Genomic DNA, 19,471 nt, shown 5'->3' on the forward strand with positions numbered 1-19,471 from the left:
CCCAGTGGGACCATAATGTGACAGGGTCTTGTGAAAAGGTCCCCAAGTAGGGCATGGTCATTAAGGTTTTTTATGAAAGTGCAGATTGTAAGCTTTACATGTCATACATTGAAATCGGAGTATAGTTGAGGAAGATATGCTTATTTCAATGTTGGTACACCTCAAACCAAATAGCGGAGAAACTCACTCTGAATCAAAACAGACGTGTTTGCTATCACGTTGGTAGCTAGCTAACAGCTAAGAAGGAACATCACTATGACTATCTAACTGCATCTTTAGCACACAGCATGCTGATAGAACATCATGCTAAAGACACCTAACTACACATAATTAGATGATCACACACACAGTCCTTGCTTTTGAACACGTCCTAAAACATAAGTTTGTTTACAAGCCATGGATCACTTACCAGTAGCCTGAAGCAGGACAGGATGCGATACAATTAATCCAATTTATTAAATTCATCCAAGTATTTAGTGATGCAAAACTGTTTGTTATATTGAGTGGGCTCTTCAACACTTAAACTTTCGTAAAAAAGGAAAAGGAAATCTTTTTTATTTTGGTCATTTGCGTGACTTGAGAACTGCCGACATGCAGATCATTTCACCAGACCGTGTCACATATTGAAAAAGAAAACGTAGCCACTCACTGCAATGTAAGTCGCTTTGGACTAAAGCATCAGCTACATGGCTGTACATACATGTACATAAAACAACTGGGCTCAGCTCAGTTCAGATCTGTGGTGTGACTAGGGACCTGTACACCTCCGCACGATGAAGTGATGAAGCAGCCGAGGAAACTTCTATTCTTTCTATTGAGACCTGAACATCCTGTATGGCGCTCCGGGGCTTCGACGGTGTTTAAAAGAGCTCATCGGGAGGAGTGATGAGTGTGCTGCCTTTCATTTTCATTTGGGTCACCTCAGTACTGAGTGGCGGAACGTTCTATCGGCTTCCCCCTGAGGACGATTTGTAACGATCACAGATCCGACGTGTGAATGTCAATTGGCACTTTTGGGGGGGGCCAGGCTTATTGGCCCCTTGTGAGGTGTCGTCGATACAGCCACACCAGACAGGGTGGTGTGACAGAGCAGTGGTGTAGTCTATTTTTTTCTAGTGGGTATACTGTGAGTTTTCCCTCCCAGCCTCATAATCGTTTATTTCGGAACGCCATAAAAATTAATCTGCGCTCCCTGTCTCGCGTTATATGCGTGATATATTATATCTAACATGACATGTTATAAGGCCGATCTGTGCATGATAGTGCTGCATTTTGACATACTGTATTTCATGTCGCATTTGCCCCCGTTGATGGTGTATGACGCTATAGTCAGTCCCAATGGTCCAAAAGTCAAGTGCTTCGTAACACAGACGGGGTAGAATTTTATGAATGAAAGCGTGAAAGTTCTGTCACAAAACGCTGTTACGTATCCTCGCACATTTTTAAGTGGGTATACGGAAATCCTTGGCCTTTCCTAGTGGGTATACGGCGTAGTCCTGCGTATCACGTAGACTACACCGCTGTGACAGAGCACATGCACGGCGTTCACTAAGTTCACTACGCCCAAAATACGAGGATACTAGCCCCGCCGTTTCAGACACACCTCTGACAGGAACAAAGACTGAAAATAACACTTACCCCCCCCCACCCTCCACCCTCCCTCCCTCTCGAAAAAATAAAGACAAGGAACATTATCTTGAAACGAGGCGGCATTAAAGAAAGTGCTCGTATATAATCTAACTGCTCTCAATGGAGTGTTATGGCAGGGGTAATAAATGCTGTTCCTGCCTAACCCATATATCTGTACATAGATAAAATACTATTATTCTATGGGGCTTAATGAATGCAGGTTCACACTGTGACAAAGTGCAGGCACTTATCGAACATTAAGGCTTTTCTGCTTAATGCAGCCATCGCCTGAAACACACAGGCGAGGCACTCAGCAGTGTTTACTACTGGGACATACAATGACCAAGAGGGAATTGCTATGCATACATACACATTAACAGTTCATATGTTGGATAATATCAGAGGACGCAAATAAGTGAAATGTCACAAACTGTACTGTTTAACCCGCACTGTAACCCCCCCCACCCAAAAAATAAAATAATAAAGTCTTAAAATATCTCCATGTACAGTAGCTAGGCGTGACAGCACCAGTGCGTGGGGGGGGTGGCGGGGGGGGGTTCTAGATCAGCCCCCGCCAGCGTGCCTGGCATGCCACCGCTAATGTAGCACACGCTAGCTCCGCTAATGTAGCACACGCTAGCTCCGCTAATGTAGCACACGCTAGCTCCGGGAGGCCGTTAGTGTAAGTCAGTAACCCACACAGATATCAGGCTTGTCAGGTCCTCGCTTCCCTGTCAGGGAACCTGCGTGTCACCTCGCTGGAGAGCCTGAGAGAGAGAGAGAGGCCACGGTCACATGTCACCCGCTGGGGGGGCTGGCAGGGGATGTCGGGGGTGATGGGGCGTGTATGTGTGTGTGTGTGTGTGTGTGTAGGAGATGAGGGTATGTGTGTGTATGGTGTGAGAGCGTGTGTATGTGTGTAGTGTGTATGTGTGTAGTGTGTGTGTGTGCGTGTGGGTGTGTGTGTGTGTATGTGTGTAGTGTGTGTGTGGGGGCGGGGGGGGGGGGGGGGTGTCAGCTTGACAGGGACACGGCAGCGCTCACCACAGATGGCAGGGCATGGGGGCAGAGGGAGTGAGGGGGGGGGGTGGTGCGTTCGGGGGAGAGGGTAACGGTAAGCAGAAAACACACACTCACACTCCAGGACTGGAGGGAGAGCATAAACAAAAGGGGTCTGACACGACATTGACAGGCCGCCCTAGCCCGAGACCCCTGGAGGGGCTCCTCCTCAGTGGACATTACCTGCTGTAATGAAAGTCACCGCCGTGACAAGCCGTAGAGCCGAAACTACCCTGCGCGCTGATCTAGGACCAGCGTAGCATCACACCCCCCTATCAGGAACCATAACATTTACATTGACATTTTTGGCATTTAGCAGACGCCTTATTCCAAAGCGACTTACTTAATTAATACATTTGACTAAGCAAGTGAATCATCAATCCACCAGTCGTAGCAGGAAGAGTAATCTAGCTCAGGCCCGGGGCCATTGGTAGTCTCTGTGATAGAAGAAAAAAAAAAAATAATAATACAGTTTTTGTTTTTTGTATAGACACTAGAGAAACAGTACAGGGGGGCCAGTAAAAGTCTTGGGGGACACAGTAAAGGGGAAAAGCGGGTGTCTCAGGAGACGCAGTGCTGCGGGGTAGTAGATGTCTCAGGAGGAGCAGTTAAGGTGTAACCTGAAGAGATGGGTCTTCAGTCTCCGACAGAAGATGGGTAGTGACTCTGCACTCTGCAGTTCTGACAGCCGTGGGAAGCTCATTCCACCAGCGGGGAGCCATAAGAGGGGAAAACATATAACTGACGACCCAACATCAGGTCCAGTCTGTCGGAAGCTGACACCGGTGTGACACAGAGCGAGATGGAGCTGGAGGACAAGATGGAAGGAAGGAAGGAAGGAGAAGAGAGGAAGAAACGATTTGACTTTTCTTCTTTTCCGACACTCCTTCTCTTCCTCCCGGGAACTAATCACAAGAACAATCTGACCTCATCTGACGAGAGGGTTATGTCCCTCCTACAGAACAGTATCCTGTCCGACCAGAGGTCCGTAATAGTGTCGTGCGTCCTCCACTCAGTGTGAATGACAAGGTTAACGAGACTATTATAACGCAGCAAATTGCTCTTTTCATTGAGTATGACTAAAAAAGACACCGCCCTAATTGCTGAGGACACAGGCCATTCCCTCTCTTCCTGTCGCGCCTTCTCCTTTCATTAAGCCCCTGCTTGGCATTTTGAGGGTTGGTTAAAATGAAGTTTTCACATCGGAAAAATCCATTAGGATGAAGGCTGTACGAAGGAAACTTATACGTTTGACGCAAAATGGTTTACTTCCATAGCTCATAGCCTTCGACTATAGCGTATACATAGCGTAAGCAGCAGAGGAGGCTGGCGGAGGTAGAAATCGGAGGACACGCTCGTTGTAATGCATGGAATGGAATGAGGAATGGTATCAAACACGTGATACCATTCCGTATTCAGTTCCATGTATGAGCCCGTCCTCCGATTTCTACCTCCGCCAGCCTCCCCTGCTGCTTACGCTGTGTACGTATAATATATGTATATGTATCTTCTGAATACATGTTGCATCAAACTTGTAGTTTGCTTTGTATAGCCTGTTTCCTTTTGAGTTTTATCGTAACAGATTTTTGTCTTGTACATGTTTTTCCCTTTTCATGTTGACAGCCCCCAACACAGACCAAGACAACTCAAAGTGACAGTTGCTCTTTCAAACATCTCTTTTTAATCTCTCTCTAAAAGCTCTCTCCATCCTCTCAAACTGAAGACTAAAAGCTCACAATTAGCACTACAGGCAGGTATTGATTATTAACGGTTGCCAGTCGAGAACAGTAAGATGGTAGTTTCGACATTTCAACATGACTCTCTCTTTTTTCTCTCTCAGATGTGATCCAATGACAGCATCAGAACTAGACGTCAGAGGTGTTGGAGACGGATTACACAGGGTTAGTGTTAGGGTTAGTTTCCTTTCTGTGTGTCGTAACATTCGGGGCATATGTCGCCAGCAGGCTTGCAAGAGTCTTTAAATCCCAGATTTAGTATTTGGCTTATTCTGGGTGTATTCAAATGTGGATAGATTTTAGGAGTTTATCACTGTAAAGTTAACAGCGAGTTCTCTCGGCGAACGAGAGAGAGAAAGCAAACATCCTTTCGGTGAACTCCGATGAGAGCATCAGAACTAGACGTCAGCAAGAATGTTAATTTCGGAACAATGGTCGCCCACGAAGAATGACATCTTTGTCAGACACCCCACAGAAGAAATTATGGGCTTGATAATTAACAAAGCCATCAGGGGCACAGTGGACCTCCCCCCCTCACCCCACCCCACACCCGACAAGATGAAAAAGATACTAAAAACGGTCGTGAAGTTGATTAAGTTGATTAACTGCTGGATAACTCCCCTTGGAGGCTTGCCTTACGAAGCAGAGTCACAGGGGAGAACGTGGTGAAGGTTATGTCTGATTGGACAAGGACAGCAGTGGTGCTGCAGACAGTCCATGATCACAGGTGATTGGTTAATTTTTGAGAGTTTGTATTTGTGACAACAAATCTCATTTGCATATGTTTAAAAAAATATCTGGATCTAGATAGATAGCGATATCATCGGACAACTGGACAGTAGAAAGGTTGACTAACATTACCACGACACAATATCCAAAACATTGGAACGCTACAACGAGCCTGTCCCCCCGATTTCTACCTCCGCCAGCCTCCGAAACAAAAGCCTGTGCATCGCGCCGCGCCTTGCAGTTTCCACGGCGACACCCAAGGCAGAGACTACATTACAGTAGAACATGAGACCCCATTTGATCAATTGAGTAGGTCTTCCCCCTGACGAACCCAGCAACAGAGGCACTCTTTCTACAAAGACCCTTTGAGCTCTACTACTGAGCCAGCTAAATGCATGATTTCCAGGAGCAAAGGCTATGTTGTTAGGGGGCTCATTGCCACAGAGATACTGACAAGGAGAGTCTCCTGAGAACCGGAGAATTCAGCTGAGCTGGAGAAACAGACTATACTCTGGAGAGTCGCACAGAGCGGGAGAAACACGCTATTGTCTCTCTCTCTCTCTCTCTCTCTCTCTCTCTGTCTCTCTCTCTCTTCTGTAATTCCCGCCAACCCTCCCTTCCCTCCCCTTCCCTCCACACCTGCATCTATCATTCCAGGACCCCGCTGAGCAGGAGAAACAGTAAACAGGTTACTAACGTCAGGTGAACATCAGCCTCCCTGTTCCTGACGGCTCCCTCCAGAGCCCCGGCTCACTGGAGCTGCTGCCAGCAGGTTACCTGGGCCTGCTGCAGGTCGCCACACCTGATCACCTCACGCTAGACAGCCCTCAGGACTTGTCTGAGGAACAACAGGCTATGCAGAATAATAATGTGTGTGTGTGTGTGTGTGTGTGTGTGTGTGTGTGTGCGTTCGAGTGTGTGTGTGTGTGTGTGTGTGTGTGTGTGTGTGTGCGTTCGAGTGTGAGTGTGTGTGTGTGTGTGTGTGTGTGAGTGTGTGTGTGTGTGTGTGTGCGTGCGTGCGAGCGTGCGTGTGTGTGTGTGTGTGTGTGTGTGTGTGCCTGCTACTTATATCATTTACTGCAGCAAAAACACTTTTTGTGTTTACCTGCTCCACGGGGGGTTGGAGCCAGCCCTCCACAATGGCTTTGGACTGATCAGAGGAGCATTTTCTGCGGGCCAAGTGGTGGTAGGGGGGCTGGGGGAGGGGGAGGTGAGGGAGGGGGTAGGAAGGGGGGCAGGAGCGGGTAGAGGAAGACACTCCAATTCCAGACACACACTTGTTTGAAGTTTGCGGAGGGATGGAGGGAGAGAACATAGGCGAGGGCCCACAGAAGGGGGGAATCAATGGAGGAACGATAATTAATTATTTCCCAGCCTGAGCAGCCTTGGAGAAGGAGATAAAAGAAGACCACATGCTGAGCTGCTCACAGCCGGGGGGCTGTGTGTGTGTGTGTGTGTGTGTGTGTGTGTGTGTGTGTGTGTGTGTGTCTGTGAGTGTGTGCGCACATACGTGCACGAACGCTTGTGAATAATGGTGGTGTGTCGAACTCTTAGCCGCGAGGATTAACCTGATTGGATGAGAAAGGAAAACACAGGAGACACGAGAGAGAGAGAGAGAGAGAGAGAGAGAGAGAGAGAGAGAGAGAGAGAGAGAGAGAGAGAGAGAGAGAGAGAGAGAGAGAGAGAGAGAGAGATAGAGAGAGACGGCGTCGACGCATCCTCAGGCACACAGGGGTCAGAGGTCAATGAAGACTACCCCCCCCCCCCCCAGACGCAGGGATACACATCTCTACGGTTAATTAGAGAAGTGAGTCAGGGAATAATAGAACTGAGAGAGAGAGAGAGAGAGACGGAGAGAAAGATGGAGGGTATTAATCCCAGAGTAATTATCCAAAGATATGAGATGGCTCGTGGCGATACGAGTCCCTTGTGTGAGGTCACCTCTTCATGGTGTTGGAGACGGATTACACAGGGTTTTACAAGTTTCCTTTCTGTGTGTCGTAACATTCGTGACATGTCAGCCCGCAGGCTTGCGAGAGTCTTTAAATCCAATTCCACATCCCACACTCGGCTGTGAGCCTATTCAAATGTGGATAGATTTTAGGAGTTTATCACTGTAAAGTTAACAGCGAGTTCTCTCGTCGAACGAGAGAGAGAAAGCAAACATCCTTTCGGTGAACTCACAGCTGAAGTCTGGGGTGTTTTTTTTTTGGTCTTTTTTCTTTGTTCAACAATTGTTTTTGGCGCCCACCCAAAAAATAACGAACATCTGCAACACTTGTGTGTAATTGGCTGATCTGACAGCAGACTTCCACACAGCTAATGCGCTGCCTTTTGATCTCAGTTATAGATCTATATTAGTCTCTGTGTAAACAAGTAGATATTCATTCTGCCAGTCTTACAGAAATAGGGATTTTGGTTAGCGACTACAACGTTCTGTGATAATTTATGTTTTGATGTTTCTTTAATGTGGGCATGATTTACATTAAATTTGTTTTCCAGCCACCACCCCAACACACACACACACACACACACACACACACACACACACACACACACACACACACACACACACACACACAGACACAGACACATAGACACACATACACATCAGTGGAGGCTGGTGACTTCCAGAATTGAGGAGGCCAATTTTTTTTCCGCTTGCTCGCTTCACTCGCGATGGAATGTTCCCTGTTCTTCTTATCTGTCTTTGTTAAAAATTATTAATTTGTGTTTGTCGGTACTGAAGGGATTGGGACACTCTCAGGATGGTGGATGAAGCAGCTTTTATTGCCTGCACAATGGGTCATCAAATAAACAAAACAATTGGCATGAATCTCTGGTCCGCCTGCAGCAGCTATTGTCCCTTCTGCTCAGGCTCACAACATTCACCACAACATACTACATACAATCAATGACATGTCAAAAGCACTCAAACACTATGTCAATCAGACACACAACATACAATTCAGAACAATACTTCATCCATTTCTAATATTTATCCTGCAGAACAGCACTCATACGCGTGTGGCGGAAAAAGGTACTACACGGAGGCCAGGCCTCCTGTTCCCACCCATTTTCAGTGATTTGGCCAATCACATATTGCCATGAAAAAAATTGCATTACATTGACTTCTATGAGAAACCACTTTACGACAGGAGGCCTGGCCTCCGTGTAGTACCTTTTTCCGCCACACGCGTGTATGAGTGCTGTTCTGCAGGATAAATATTAAAAATGGATGAAGTATTGTTCTGAATTGTATGTTGTGTGTCTGATAAAAAATATAATTATTGCTTTTTTAAATCTCTCTCTCTTCTCTCAAATTATTGGGGAGGCCAGGCCTCCTCCACCTCTATGGAGGAGCCTCCACTGATACACATACATACACTCCACTGATACACACTCATGCCCTCTGCACCTCTCCGACAGGGGAAATGACTGCTTTGGTAAAGTATCTCACAAAAGAGATCATTCCAAGATTACAGAGGCACCTACAGTTGCCATGGAGACCCGCTTTGCTTGTCTCACTGTGGTTAATCAGGGCAGAAGACAAGAAGAAGAAGGAGAAGAAGAAGAAGAAGAAGAAGGAGAAGGAGGAGAAGAAGAAGAAGAAGAAGAAGAAGAAGAAGAAGAAGAAGGAGAAGGAGAAGAATGCAGTCTCCTCTCCTCTTCTCTCCTCTCCCCTCCTCTTCTCTCCTCTCCCCTCCTCCCTCACACTCCAGGACAGGGAGGTGGAGGAGGAGAAGGAGGAGGAGGAGGAGGGGTATGAAGTCCACAACACCACTGCCTAACGATGTGTAATTACCCAGGTGTGCAGCTGACATGCGGAGGGTGCCAGAGAACCTCACCATACAAACAGCGGTAATTAGCCGTGAAGGCCACAGGGTCGTAATGAGACTTCAGAGAACGGCGTGGGGAGAGAGAGAGAGAGAGAGAGAAAGAAAGAGAGAGAGAAAGCACCTATACCAGAACAGAGCTTCTGCGGAACTGCGGTCCTTTTCTAAAGTCAGTTGTTGACTGTCTGTCACTGAGAGGCACTGACTTGATAAGTAGGCTGTTGATAGACAATGACACAGATGCTGCTGCAGAATCCAGTAATAATGCAAATGATGTGAACGTCTTTTGTGGTTTCTTGGGGAAAATAAAAAAACAATGAAACATGTGTTTACGGCTCCCCCGGTGATGGACAGAGAGGCTTTGTGTTCTGTGGGGGGTGTTGGGGGTTTAAACGACTGTGGGTTTTGCGAATGCAGTCATGTATACAAGGCTAGGGGGAGCTGTGATCTCCTTTGGATAAGGGTACCCTTCTGATGGTGTGTGTAATGTCCCTCTGTGGAGGATATGCATCACACACACACACACACACACGCACACTCACACACACAAGCAATTGGCACGTGCATCTCCCCCTGACCTTCACAACACACAGTCATTGCCTTCACATGAAACACACACACACACACACACACACACACCTCAAACCAAACCCTCAGCAGATTTCAACAACCATTCTCTCACTGTCCTCTCCTTCTCCTTCTCTCTCTCACTCTCTCTCTCTCTCTCCCTCTCTCTCCCTCTCTCTCTCTCTCTCTCTCTCCCTCTCTCTCTCTCTCTCACCCTCTCTCTCCCTCTCTCTCTCTCTCCCTCTCTCTCTCTCCCTCTTTCTCTCTCTCCCTCTCTCTCTCTCTCACTCTCTCTCTCTCTCTCCCTCTCTCTCCTCTCCCCTCTCTCTCCCTCTCTCTCTCTCTCTCTCTCTCTCGTAAGCCAATTACACTTGTCTGCTCCTCTTTCCCCTCTCTCTTCTTTTCTCTCCTTTTCCCACCCTGACCCCCTCCCCCTACCCCCCTCTGCCACCACTGTTTCAGTCACTTCATTAATTAAGCAGATCTGCTGACTCTACCTCCACCCCCCTCCACACACGTTTCTCTCTCCCTCTCTCTCTCCCTCCCTCCCTCCCTCCCTCCCTCCCTCCCTCTCTCTCTCTCTCTCTCTCTCTCTCTCTCTCTCTCTCTCTCTCTCCCTCTCCCTCCCTCTCTCCCTCCCTCCCTCCCTCCCTCCCTCCCTCCCTCTCTCTGCCATACGTATCTCTACAGTATCAGTATATACTGTCACAGGATGGCAGCAGCCAAACCCTGGTGTTAATGCATCTGTCCGTCCTGTACCTTCCCTCTACAGAAGGTTAGGCTTATCTTCCCAGACCAGACACTGAGCTTCTGCACCGCTAACAGGTTAGCATATAGCCTGTAGTCCTACTACAGGAGGTTAATGCATCTGTGCTCTCGGCGTGCAGTATCTGTGCCACCAGCATACATGTGAACGATTTCTTCCCCCCAACCTACCATGACCTCTCCGTATATCGGGGGGGGGGGAGAAGGCTGGGGGTGGAGGTCGAAATCGGAGCACAGTTTTTTTTCTTCTTTTAACGCGAGGGATTTGATACGTGTGTTTGATACCATCCCTCATTCCCTCCGACGCATTACAAACACGCCCGTCCTCCGATTATATACCCCCGCCAGCCCCCCCCCCCCCCCTCCCCTGCTACCACTGCCCTATGTACCACAGTTCAGTCAGGATACTTAAGTCGTTGATGTTAATGTGTTTGGTTAAATTAATGTGCAATTGATTTGGCATAATGGATGGTTCATACTCTGCTCCCCTCTGAATAAAACATTAACATTGTAATACAATATAATATACATAGCAGGGAGCCCAATAAACGTCAACATAATATATATACATATACAGTTATGTTATTTAGCTGATCCTTTTATCCTAAGTGATTTACATTGCAGTGAGTGCATATTTTCTGAGTATGTATGGTCCCAGCGGGAATCAAACCCACAACCACAATGCTCTGCCAGCTAGCCACAGAGGCCCAGACTGAGCCACAGGACCAGTTGAATGAATGAATGAATGGTCTTTATTGTCATTGCTACAGTACAGGTACCAAACAACGACATTTGGGAGGGGTGGCTCCCCTGGTGTTAGGAAAGAAAAAAAAACTAAAAAAAACACAAGAAGGAAAGGAGCTGGTTTACATAAATAAAGGCTATGTACACTATCCACTATACTATACTGTACAGATAGACGACTAGGGTTGTCATATTGCACATGTGTTATTGCACATTCATTTAAAGTGTCGCAGTTTGCAGGCTTGAAATGTACATATTTGTGCCTCAGCACTACACCTGATTTTTTCAGTCCAGCAGCTGCCATCAATCCGTCCAGACTGTCCAGGGCCCAGAACCTAGGTCTTTGCTGTGTTCAGGGCCTGGATGGCCCTGGGGTAGAAACTGTGCTTCAGTCTGTTTGTCCTTGCGGCCATGGTCCTGTACCGCCTTTTCGAGGGCAGCCGGGCAAAGTGTTCGTACCCAGAAAGTGTTCGTTAGCAGAACTCATTGCTGTGCCTTACTCAACCTGCGTGACACTTCAATATTATATTGGTGGAGGAGGGGGAGGGGGGAGATAACCTTTACTGCAAACAGGTGTATCTGTGTAATTTGATAACGTTCATGCATATATGTAGGTTCATATAAAAGCCTTTCTCTACCCTAACCCTGACCTACAGAAATGTCATATCAGGGGAGGCTGGTGGAGGTAGAAATCGGAGGACGGGGCTCATTGTAATGCATGGAAGGGAATGGGGAACGGTATCGAACACACGTGCCGCCCGTTACGTGTGTTTGATACCATTCCACATTCTGTGGCAGCGGCATGCTATCTAGATATTCAGAGTCTCACCTATTTTCCTCTGTGAGATGCCTGCGTGGAAATAATCTGTTGATAGTCATATTGACATCATACCAGCAACATATACTACAGTTTCAGTGTCTATATCTGTAAATATGTCATAAACCTTTTTTAAAAACCTTAAACTTTTTTTTTTAAATCAACACTTCCGCTATCTGTTTCAAATGAAAAGCCGTAAGCGTACAGTAGTCAAAGCAGAAGCCCCACGTAGGCTATAATTATATTATATTATGTTAATAAGATAAAAAAGAAGGGCAGTTTTAGGTGAAGGGCAGTATTTTTCTGGTGATCTCTCTCTCTCTCTCACACTCCCTCTCTCTCTCACTCTCAATTAAATGTTCTATTTTAATTTTAAAGGGCTTTATTGGCATGGGAAATATACGTTTACATTGCCAAAGCAAGTGCGAAGATAAAATAACAACAACAAAAATGAATGTAATATACGACTAGAATAAATAAATTATTCAACAGAGCTGTTTATATGTATAGTATACAGGTAAATAAAGATCACTTTAAAAAGAAATATAAAAGTGTGGACATGCAGTTTAAAAAATATAAATACAAATAAATGAGAACTGTGTAAACTGTGTAAGTCTAAACAACTGTCTCTCTCTTTGTCTCTCTCTTTCTCTCTCTCTCTCTCTCTCTCTCTCTCTCTCTCTCTCTCTCCCTCTCTCTCTCTTTCTCTCTCTCTCCCTCTCTCTTTATCTCCCTCCCTCTCTCTATCTCTCTCAACTAGGGTAAACAAAAACCAGTCGACTGATTCCTATAGTTATAATGGCTTTCAGACCACTCATCAGGGATGGATGACACCAAACTCATTGTGGAGGTCGAAAAACACCCAGAGCTGTATGAACCGCAGAATAAGCATTCTAAAGAGAAAGCATGGGAAGAAGCTGCCTCAGCTGTTGGTGCAGAAGGTTGTATATATTTATGTGTGAGGCATGACATGTCGTCTTTCACCCTAGATAAGTAAATGATCTAATGTTTGAGCTAAGAAATAGCTGCTGTGTCTTTATATATAGGTCTATATAAAGAGGCTATTCATGTCATTTCTTACCATAGCCTACTTTGAGCTATCTAAAATATAATTGTTTATTTTTTCACTGTCACGACCGACTATGCTAAAAGCCCAGTTGTCCCACCCCTCCCCCTCCTTCTTAAAGCCTATCGATCAACGTCCCCCACACACCTGAAAGTTTCACACTGTCCGAAAATATGAAAAATATGAAAATTAATCTCCCCTTCCAAGCCAAAGCAAAGTCCCTCCAGTAAATGTTGATGGAGATACAGAGCTAAGGCTTTCCTTCTGTCTACGACTCGCACTAAAAAACGAATAAAAAACGAATAAAAAAAGAATTAACCATGTTACTATTATTTAGGAAATGCAAATAGACAAGTAGGTTAGTCAAAACTATTACCTATATTAACTATAAACTAAAGTAAAGTAACGTTACATAACAAAGAAGAAATATAAATAGAGTTGTCCTAGGCAGTCTATTCTCTTCATGATCAACATGCAGTTTTACAATTAAACAGAGGAGCGTACTTACACATTTGTAAGGGGGAAACAAATCAAACTTGAAGCAAGATATAATCACAAGACAAATGCACAGCCACTGATTCAGCAGAGACTGAAGCCAGAACATCTGCTTGCACAGTTTTAGATTCAGTTGGCGCCTAATATATATATATATATTTACATTTAACACATAATCAGCCATGAGCCGTGAGTAAATAAAAGTGTTATATCTTTGCACTCGATGACATTTCAGGACCCTCCTTTCAATGACTTTTCCTAGATATGTGCGTTCTACCACCCAGTATCCTTACATTTTCAAAATGACTTCAGGATAAGCTAATATAAAGCCATTTGTTTAGTAGGTAAAAAGCAGCTCTTTTAGTAGGAAAAAAGGCACGGCTGTTCTAGTGTTAAGCACACTCTTCTCCGTCTAAATATAATATTTCACTAAATAGAAATGACATTTAGAAATGAAATGAAGTGAAACATGATATTATTGATGGTCATTATCAAAGGCAAAGTCAACGGACAAAGACAGGGTTGGCAGTAGCAGCTCCGCAGCGGAGCCGCAGCAGAAACTGTCTGCATGGACACCGCAAGCGTGAGAGCCGCAGCAGCTCCACGCACGCACGCACGCACGCACGCACGCACGCACGCACGCACGCACGCACGCACGCACGCACGCACGCACGCACGCACGCACGCACGCACGCACGCACGCACGCACGCACGCACGCACGCACGCACACACACACACACACACACACACACACACACACACACACACACACACACACACACACACACACACACACACACACACACACACACACACACACACACACGCTGCTGAGGTATAGAGGAAGCCAGGGTGGCCCAGGCGTTACTCAACACTGATGTCCTGTCCTGCTTCCTGCAGATAAAGAGATCGACTCTGGACGGTATTAACACTAGAACAGCCGTGCCTTTTTTACCTAACTAAAATATCTTTACAATGCTCAAGCTGCTATTTACACACAACGACCACTAGTTGGCCGCTTGTAAATTAGCCTGCTTCCGACACAGAAAAAACGGCAAAATAGCTTCATATTAGCTTATCCTGATGTGGTTTTGAAAATGTAAGGATACTGGGTGGTAGAACGCACATATCTAGGAAAAGTTATGAAAGGAGGGTCCTGAAATTTGATCGAGTGCAAAGATATAAAATGTTTCTTTACTCACAGGGCATGATTATTTTACAGTATTTTTTTCATGCATGGAGAACACCTCATTGTGCCACATACTGAGTGAGTTTTCGATCTCTCCAAGGGTCTTTCTGATTAGAGAAAAAGTAGAGTGTTACACTTGACCCCTGTTGCCTAGCGACTAAGGTCAGAGTGACTCAACAGCGGCATTCTCTTCTGCGTCATGCGTCTTGAAGAACAAGTGACCTTCCATTTCATTTGGGTTTAACAGAGCTCCCCGAACTCTGTCCCATTAATCTTAAATGCCATGTTCTAACATTTCATTAGTTACTCATTAACAATAAAAACTCAGGCAGATAATCGTATTACCCAATGGTGGTTTTGTGATTATAACTGCATAGTTTTAGCATATGGAGAGAGAGAGAGAGAGAGAGAGAGAGAGAGAGAGAGAGAGAGAGAGAGAGAGAGAGAGAGAGAGAGAGAGAGAGAGAGAGAGAGAGAGAGAGGAGAGGGGGGCATTTATGCAAAATCTGCTTGTGACAGGCCAGGGCCAAGGTTAGCTAGGTGTCAGTGTGATGGAGGAGAGGAACACAACAACAACATTTACATTTACATTTTAGCAGACGCCTTTGTCCAAAGCGACTTACACCAAATACATTTGATTAAGTAAGTGAATCATCTATCCACCAGTCATAGCAGGAACAAGTAACTTATGCTCAGGCCAGGGGCCTTTGGCAGTTGTCTTGCTAGAAGGATGATTTTTTAATTTAAATGTTAAGTTACATTTATTGTTTTTTCTTATTTTTTGATACATTTTTTATAGATTTTTCTTCAGGGAATGGTACAAGGGAGTGGTAACATGTAAATGAACAAAAAAGAAATAGAATAACAAAAATCCTCCAATACATTTATTGTTGCTATTATTATTATTATTATTATTATTATTATTATTATTATTATTATTATTATTATTATTATGACACAAGGTAAACAGTACAGCGGGGTAGGGTTGTCTCAGGAGGGACAGTTAAGGTGTAGTCTTAACAACAACAACAGCAACCACAACAACAACAACCACAACCTCAACATCATCAACAACAACAACAACAACAACAACAACAACAACGGTGAGCTGAGCAGATGAGAAGCGTAAAAAAAAAAGGCTTTGATCAACGTAAATACAACCATCTCCTCAGAGGCTTCCTTTTGTCTCCAGCCAAACTTAACTCCATTCATCTAACACCTGCTCTGAGACTTAGATCCGCCAGCGCTAGACCAGTTGGATCCGCCAGCGCTAGACCAGAACACGTTTTAACGTACTATAAAGCAAGTGTCTCACAGTACAGGGAGCTGATCTAGGATCAGTTTGCCTTAACGATGAGTATGATTATGACAGAGAGGTGGGGGACCTGTTCCTAAACCGTGCTTTATGAACAAAATGCTTTATGAACACCTGTTCTATAGAGCTGGCCAGATCCACGATGTCTAAATTCATGCTTTTCTTTAAGCATCTCATCTGTTCAGCACACTCTTGTTATTGTTGTCGTCGTTGTTGTTGTTGTTGTTGTTGTTGTTGTTCATCTCCTTCATCACACTGGCACCTGCTGTAGCTAGGGCTGTTGAGTGTGTGCAGTCCGTCCAGTGGAACGGGGCTGTTGACAGTGGGAGTTGTTTGTTGCCTCGGCTAACAGGGACAGAAGTCTGTTTATCTCTCTGGTTTCTGGTTTCCACTTTATCTGCCGAGCGTGTCACATCCTGCGGGACAGTTTGTGGTGGAAACACCTGAGCTTCCTGGCGTCTCCCTCTCATTGGTCCCTCACAAGGGACGACTCTGCATCTCCGGAAAACATCGGCGCATTAAACACAACGCCAGATGAGCCAACACCCTCCCTCCACTCCCCATCCCCTCCTCTCCTCTCCTCTCCTCTCCTCTCCCCATCCCCTCTTCCCCCTCAACCCGTCCCCAAACCCCAGAGTCTCACTTCCATGTTTTGTTTTGTCGTATGCAGCACAACAGTTTAACCTTGAAGCAAATGTCTGATCAATGGCATGTTATATGACTCCCTGTCCACTCCTTTACATCCATGTAAAACACCTTGATGCACCTCCCTCCTAAAAAAAGAGAAGCACTAGCACTCGCGCTAACGCACAACCAGCCGACGCCATCTGGTCTCTGAGAGAGTAGACCCACTGAATAATGACAACAGTGATTCCAGTAAAGCCAGTCATTACGACGGTTAATGACTGGTGGGGGTTTAATGGACCTGGGTTCTCTGCTAAAGCCTTCAAAATGGCCTCTTGCCACTACTAATGGCTTGATTTATTGGCTTTATCCAGTTGACTGAAGCCTGCAGATCTCTCTGCTCGCGGTGTGTCCATTTTGGAGCTCGGATCGCTTTGTATTTTTGTATTCTTGTTGATCTCTGGGCAGAAGCGGACCGTGGCGGAGAGAAGTGGGGACACCAACAAATGTACTCTGCAAGAGTAAACAACCGACGGTCAGTACGACCGTTAGTAGGTTGCCATGACGTCCTGTGTTCTGTCTGATTCCAGAGCGCCATTATTGGGAGAGTGATTAGGTGTGATTAGGCTGTAAGACCAGGTGCTCTCAGCCTCAGCCCAGGACCGCTCAGAGGGAGATAATGGTGCCTGTAGGCCTGGAAACATGGACGGATTGTGTGTGTGTGTGTGTGTGTGTGCGTGTGTCTGTGTGTGTGTGTGTGTGTGTGTGTTTGTGTGTGTGTGTGTGATTGTGTGTGTTTGTGTTTCTGTGTGTGTGTGTGTGTGTGTGTGTGTGTGTGTGTGTGTGTGTGTGTGTGTGTGTGTGTGTGTGTGTAGGGTAAGATGTCATTTCAGGTTTATCTGGCCTGATCCAATCTGATCATGATGGGGAGGCGGCGGTAGAAAGGGTGGTGGGGGGGGGGGGGATTTGTGAGAGCTGGACATACGGAAGGCTGTGTCGTGATGGTCTGAGAGAGATAGAGAGGCAGCGGGAGAGAGAGAGAGAGAGAGAGAGAGAGAGCAAGAAAGAGAAAGAGCAAGAAAAGAGCAAGAAAGAGTGAGAGAGCGAGAGAGAGAGCATGTGCGTGTGTGTGTGTGTGTGTGTGTGTGTGCATGTGTTCACAGCTGGACTTACGGAAGGCGGTGTAGAACTCGTGTCGGGTGAGGTGTCCGTCGTTGTTGTAGTCGTCGTAGCGCAGCAGGTCCTGCATGGTGCACTGCTGCAGGCTGGCCTCCAGGTGCTGCCTCACCCACATCTGCACAGCAGGGCAGGAACCAGTCACAACCAGTACAAACCAGTCACAACCAGTACAAACCAGTCAGGAACCATACAAACCAGTCAGACCCAGCACAAACCAGTCAGAACCAGTACAAACCAGTAAGGAACACAAACCAGTCAGGAACCATACAAACCAGTCAGGAACCATACAAACCAGTCAGAACCAGTACAAACCAGTCAGAACCAGTACAAACCAGTCAGGAACACAAACCAGTCAGAAACCATACAAACCAGTCAGGAACCATACAAACCAGTCAGAACCTGTACAAACCAGTCAGGAACACAAACCAGTCAGAAACCATGCAAACCAGTCAGAAACCATACAAACCAGTCAGAACCAGCACAAACCAGTCAGAACCAGTACAAACCAGTCAGAACCAGTACAAACCAGTAAGGATCACAAACTAGTCAGGAACCATACAAACCAGTCAGAACCAGCACACACCAGTCAGGAACCATACAAACCAGTCAGGAACCATACAAACCAGTCAGAACCAGTACAAACCAGTCAGGAACACAAACCAGTCAGGAACCATGCAAACCAGTCAGAAACCATACAAACCAGTCAGAACACAAACCAGTCAGAACACAAACCAGCCAGAAACCATACAAACCAGCCAGAAACCATACAAACCAGTCAGAAACCATTTTCTGGTGGATGACAAAGCTAAATCATATTCAGTAATATTATGATATATATATCATTATTACACCTACGTATTCTTAGTTATTCTCCTCAACTTTGTGACCTTTTTGTTCTAGCGTCTATTCCTATTTTGAAATCCCTTTTTAAAAAAAGCTGATTAAGACGATGCAACTGTTTTAAATAACTTTTACGTCTGACCTATTGAATCTATATCGAGCCCAGTCAGTGGGGTGCCCGCCTTCATATAGATGTAAATCATGACATTTTGCACGTCTTATTTCTCAATGTCTGACTCTGATCTTCAATGGAAATCGCCCTAAACAGAATTCATAAATTTCAGACATGTAAATGATTTCTTGGCTACCTATTAACGTTTATAATTGCCATCAAATCTTCAATCAAATCTTCAATCAAAGAAGAAACTGCTGAGAAGCTAGAAAAGCGTATAATGTATTCTGAGTCGTGACTCCTCAAAGTACCAAAGCGCTAACTCTAACTCTTTTATTTAACTTTTACAGGGGACACTGTAGCATTTACCCATCGTCAGATACTTGAGTGCAACTCAATTATGGGCCGTATGTGCTTTTCAGATTAAACATTTGATCTAAAACGCAAACACAGCTGCAGTTGTAAAAACCAAGTTAACGGTAATTAAACCGTTATAATTAAATGTTTTTTTGTTATTTTTTCAGTTATTTTTGGGGGGAGATTATTAAGGAGAATTAAATAAGGCAGTGACTCAAAACAGGGACTGTTGCTCATTATCAAGTATTGTCAGGTGGTAGTAATTGATACAGACTGGATGGAAACAACAGCATCACCCTCTGGTTGAGTAGCAGCCTATCAACACCCATAGTGTTCTCCACATCGTCATTGTGTTCCTAAACACCTCTTCATCTCCATTACCGCCCTGTACAGTTTCTCTACTGTAAATAA

At 45.5% G+C, this 19,471-nt stretch overlaps 1 protein-coding gene across 1 annotated transcript in view; it reads right to left on the reverse strand.

Moving 5' to 3' along the window:
* fstl4 (follistatin-like 4) overlaps positions 1 to 19,471 on the reverse strand; it is a gene marked incomplete at both ends in the record, with an annotated part of 162,901 nt that overhangs the window by 40,041 nt on the left and 103,389 nt on the right. The window contains one exon of the mRNA XM_080549663.1: positions 17,746 to 17,866. Coding sequence (XP_080405789.1) covers positions 17,746 to 17,866 — 121 coding nt within the window. The remainder of the gene's footprint in view (positions 1 to 17,745; positions 17,867 to 19,471) is intronic.

The sequence above is a fragment of the Nansenia antarctica genome (assembly GCF_963989245.1).
Source record: "Nansenia antarctica genome assembly, chromosome: 20".
NCBI classification, from domain to species: Eukaryota; Metazoa; Chordata; class Actinopteri; order Argentiniformes; family Microstomatidae; genus Nansenia; species Nansenia antarctica.